We start from the raw sequence: 5,056 nt of genomic DNA on the forward strand, positions 1-5,056 counted from the left end.
TGGTACCATGCCGGGTTCATGCAGCAATTGTAGAATAGTATTTGTTTCCCTTTCACCGATGGATCCAGCATAAACTACTCTACACGTATATCCTTTTGGGTCATGAGGTAGAAAGGAAAAATATGAATAAAAAAGAAAAAGAAAAATGAGAGAGAGAGAGAGAGAATGTGATGGTTTTTTGGGGTCGTCGGCTTGGGGAAGACATATCGGGAAAGTCGCAGCTGCCAGAACAGTTGCGCTGGTGCCTGGTGGCTTTTGTTTGGGACTTTAATTAGGCTTCAGGGACATAAACCCTAGCTAGCTAGTCTCTCGACACATGTATAGTACGATACGTTCACACGTATATCTTCCATATAACATATACAAAGTGTTTCTATCCCCATCCTGAATGGCTGGCTACGTAGCACATCAAACATATACGTGTTTCTAATATATTTAATTATTGACATATTGCCTTCAATTTTTGCAGCCTTAATTATTCCTTTTCATTGAAATTATTGCAGTTAGATGTGTTTCTAATATATTTATTGACATATTGCCTTCAATTTTTGCGGCCTTAATTATTCCTTTTCATTGAAATTATTGTAGTTAGATTTGCTGACTAACAATAAAGTTGATGTTATATAACCACTGCAAGTGAGCTAGTGGTTTTTGCCTAATTGAACGTGCTTTCTAACTTAGGTTCAAACCCCGAAACTGTCAAAGTGGGCAGGCACTGTGCTGCAATGCACAATTGGAGCATTTCACATGCTTCGAAAGAGTTTATCTTAGGCCTAGGAAACCTTTGGGTTCTCTTTGACAAATTCAAAATAAAATAAAATAAAGGGATGTTATATGATATCTTCTATTTCCCAACCATGCATGTTGTCTTCTAGAATTATTCATGTAAATATGAATAGAAATTCATCAACATCAATAAATTAGATATTTTTTAATCTGACAACCTTTGTTCGCCTAAGTAGAAAAATTTCCTATATAAACGAGGATACTAACGTTATTTGTAAAACCAACTCAATAGAGAAAAATGGCATCACCACCATTAGAGCCTCATGTCGTAATCTTTCCTTTCATGGCTCATGGCCACACTCTTCCATTACTAGACCTCTCCAAAGCTCTCTCCCACCGGAGAATCAAAGTGACCATCATCACAACTCCTTCAAATGTCAAATCCATTTCCGAAAACTTAGCGTATCACCCTAACATAATCATCCTCCCAATCCCTTTCCCCACGGATATCGATGCCCTCGGCCTACCTCGAGGAATTGAAAATACCTCCCAACTCCCATCTATGGATTTCTGGTTCCCTTTCGTCCTCGCCACCAAGCAACTCCAAAAGCCCTTCGAACAAGTCCTACAATCCATGCGCGATTCCAAATCCCTTCCCATGTGCGTGATCTCAGATTTCTTCTTGGGCTGGACACTCAAATACTGCCAGGATTTCGGAGTTCCGAGGCTGGTGTTTCATGGCATGGGAGTCTTGTCAATGGCCATATGCAAAAGTGTGCTCGTGCATAGGCCACACTTGAAAGCAAAGTCGGTTTCAGAGCCATTAGACTTTCCCGGCCTTAAGCTTCCCTTTGTTTTGTATACTTCAGAATTACCAGAGATGATTCTTCAAGTAGGTGATGCAAATGACCCATTTTCTCAGTATATGTTTGAGGTGAGCGAAGCTGACATTAATAGCTGGGGGGTCATTGTTAATAGCTTCGAGGAGCTAGAGACTGGTACTGTTTCATCATTTGAATCATTCTATGAGAAAGGAGCTAAAGCTTGGTGTTTAGGACCTCTTAATTTTTATGAAAAGGTGGAAGGTGGTGTTGCTAACAATTATATTAGCGAAGTACACATCAACCAGAAAAAACAAGGCCTTGTGTTAACAGAGTGGCTTAATGAGCAAGGGACTCTGGGCTCTGTGATTTATGTCTCATTTGGAACACAGGCTGATTTGTCAGGGGCTCAACTTGATGAAGTGGTTTTTGGCTTAGAGGAGGCTGGCGTTCCATTTGTCTTGGTGGTGCGATCGACCACATGGTCTCCACCAAACGGACTTGAAGAGAGATTAAAAGGTAAGCTAAAATTTCAATAGCTCATCTATTCTGAGACCAGACCAAAAAATTATATATTTTTTCTTCGATAATTTTCTGTTTAACAAGTATCAATTGATTCCAATTCAACATCAATTTTCTCAGTGTTTTTTTCGACACGGTTTACTTAGAACTTTCACATCATGACTTGGGTTGGAATTTCATTTCTTATTATTGTATTTGGTTTGATCTTGAATTAATTTAAAGTAAAAAGTTGTACATATACATTATTTGATTAAACTAAATTTGTTTACCTTTCTTCTCGAAAAACAATAATAATAATAATAATAATAATAATAATAATAATAATAATAATAATAATGAAATATATGTTCACCTGTTGGACTAACTTATGATTATTAATAGAGGAACGTCCAGAACTCCATACTATATCATATGCTCTATACCATATTGGAATCTCATGTTTATGTTTACTTTCTACATTTGTATTATGTATTAACTCCTAAATTACTACGCGGTTCTATGTTTATCAATTTTGGTGGTGCAGTGTGTAATTGTGTTACAGATATGGCGCATGATATTAATTTTCAATTACCTTGATTTTTACAAAGTATAATGCACATGTGCACATGGCAGTATCTGCATGTACCCTTAAACTTATCTCAAATCAATATTTTCATGCTTTGAAGGTAAGGGCTTGATCACGAGGGAGTGGGTGGATCAACGCCAAATTCTATCACACCGAGCAGTAGGAGGTTTCCTGAGCCACTGTGGTTGGAACTCGGTGATCGAAAGCATCTCCGCCGGGGTGCCTATTTTGGCCTGGCCTATGATCGCAGAGCAGTGTCTGAATGCCAAGCTTGTTGCTGAAGGACTCGGAGCAGGACTTGGAATAAAAAAAGTGAAAGATCACTCGGGGTCGGGATTTGAAGTCTCAAGGCAAGCAATCTGCGAAGGCGTGAGAGAGCTGATGTTGGGAGGAGAGAAAGGAAGGAGTGCAAAGGAGAGAGCACAAGCCCTGGGAAGAGTAGCTTGGCGTGCGGTTCAAAAAGGTGGTTCCTCGTATCAAGCCCTAGGCAAGCTTGCAGACCAACTAAGGGCATCTTCTGCCCAATAATTAAATCAAATGGCATGGTTTCGGGATTAAAATATGAAAAAGCATGTGTTTCATCTAAACCCTAGTATCAACTTTTGTTTTATCTAAACTTGTTTAGTGTACTAGCTGGTATTGGGTGTTGGAAGGCAAGTATAAACTTTTGGTTTGGATCCTGTGTTCAGAATAGACGAGTGAGAAGACCAATTTAAACCGTGGGTTTGGCAAATTCCTCAGCAGATGTATTATCTAAAAATGAGATTTACAAAGTCGATCTGTGATCAAAAGTCTCTCAAGATATAAAAATATATAAAGTGACTGCATGTATGTTATCATTTCTCGTACGTAGATGACATAGATTTCTATAAAAAGAAGTTTAGTATTATGAATATTGAATTATGCATCTCATTTGAGAGCGCAATTAAACAACATGTATAAATTATTATATTGTATAAGGATGTATATGAGAAATGTATAAGTGGCGTATATATTAAACAAAAGTTTGCCCATCTTCTTTCTCGTCTAACCCAAAAGTCATGAATACTAGTTAGTTATACATAATTGTTGTCAATTTTCATAGCATACGGACCTCATCGGGCCACACTTCCCGGCCTGCTCTCTCTAATCTCCATCTATATGATTTTAATTAGAAGTGCGACTATTGCCATCATATTATTTTTTTATTAATCTTATATTTTAATTTCAATTATTAAATTTACTTCTCTAACTCATTTCTCTTTATAAAAATATATATCGTCACGTATATATACAGCAGTAAAGTTTTTACTGTACTTATGTGACACTAGGTGTAGTCAGGATACAATAGTTTCATGCAAATAATTTAGAGTACGCATGTCAGTGACATTATTCAAGTTTCAGACTTGCAGTGTTTCAAATACAAAATCATAATGTAGGAGCAAAACCACCAGTTCCATACAACAATAATTGTACTGTTCTTTGTCGTGATCGATCTTTTCCATCACACATACAAATATCCCTTGATCACATACTTATTATTGGTTATATATACGGATATTATTGATTTTTATTAACCTTATATTTTAATTTCAATTATTAACTTTACTGCTATATACTCAATTAAAAAATAAATTTTTTTTACAAGAATATCTTATTTAATTTATACCAATAAAAAATTATAATATGTTAAAGTTTCCTCATAAAATCACAATCTGTTTTACTTCCATTTTTTAATTATTTTCTTTCAGTTTCAATGTTCATATCGAAATCCATGTCAAAAGATTAATAAGTTAACAACCATGAGCAATGAAGAAGAGATTTTTTTTTTCCGTGTTTTAAACTTTTACTTTCAATGTTCATAAAGGGATGGCAAAGATTTTTGATGAAACATTAATGATTTTGTGAATTAAATAACGAAGAAGAGTCAAACAAAAAGACAAAAAAGTAGTAATAAATTCAAATTTAGGTGAATAAGATAAAAATTGAAATTAAAATGTAAGGTTACTTCTCTTTCTAAAAATATACAACAGCAAAGTTTTTACTGTACTTATGTGACACTATGTGTAGTCAAAGGATACGTACAATAGTTTCGGGGAAATAATTTAGAGTACGCACGTCAGTGACATTATTCAAGTTTCAGACTTGTAGACTTGCAGTGTTTCAAATACAAAATCATAATGTAGGAGCAAAACCACCAGTTCCATACAATAATAATTTTACTGTTCTTTATCATCAAAAAAATTGTACTATTCTTTGTCTTGATCGATCTTTTCCATCACACATACGGATATCCCTTACATATTTATTAGGGGAAATGATCATTTACCCAATTTTAGCTTCAAAATTGGCCACTTACCTAAACACTCTGAGAGATTATTTTCCTAATACTCATTTTTATTTATTTCTGGGACAATTTTGCCCTCTCCTTTTTTGTCACTTA

The 5,056-nt window shown here is 35.4% G+C and overlaps 1 protein-coding gene across 1 annotated transcript; it reads left to right on the plus strand.

Moving 5' to 3' along the window:
• The first annotated feature begins 1,007 nt into the window (after positions 1–1,007).
• Positions 1,008–3,461, plus strand: LOC112173665 (UDP-glycosyltransferase 73B4). The gene is made up of 2 exons (XM_024311348.2): positions 1,008–2,066; positions 2,735–3,461. The coding sequence occupies exons 1-2, from the start codon at positions 1,025–1,027 to the stop codon at positions 3,160–3,162; spliced, it is 1,470 nt and encodes a 489-aa protein (XP_024167116.1). The 5' UTR covers positions 1,008–1,024; the 3' UTR covers positions 3,163–3,461.
• Positions 3,462–5,056: the final 1,595 nt, after the last annotated feature.

This window comes from Rosa chinensis, chromosome 6 (assembly GCF_002994745.2).
Source record: "Rosa chinensis cultivar Old Blush chromosome 6, RchiOBHm-V2, whole genome shotgun sequence".
NCBI classification, from domain to species: domain Eukaryota; kingdom Viridiplantae; phylum Streptophyta; class Magnoliopsida; order Rosales; family Rosaceae; genus Rosa; species Rosa chinensis.

Coding starts and splice junctions, on each gene's coding strand:
- LOC112173665 (XM_024311348.2), top strand. CDS start 1,025: ATGGCATCACCACCATTAGAGCCTCATGTCGTAATCTTTCCTTTCATG. Junction 2,067..2,734: donor ACTTGAAGAGAGATTAAAAG/GTAAGCTAAAAT, acceptor CATGCTTTGAAG/GTAAGGGCTTGATCACGAGG.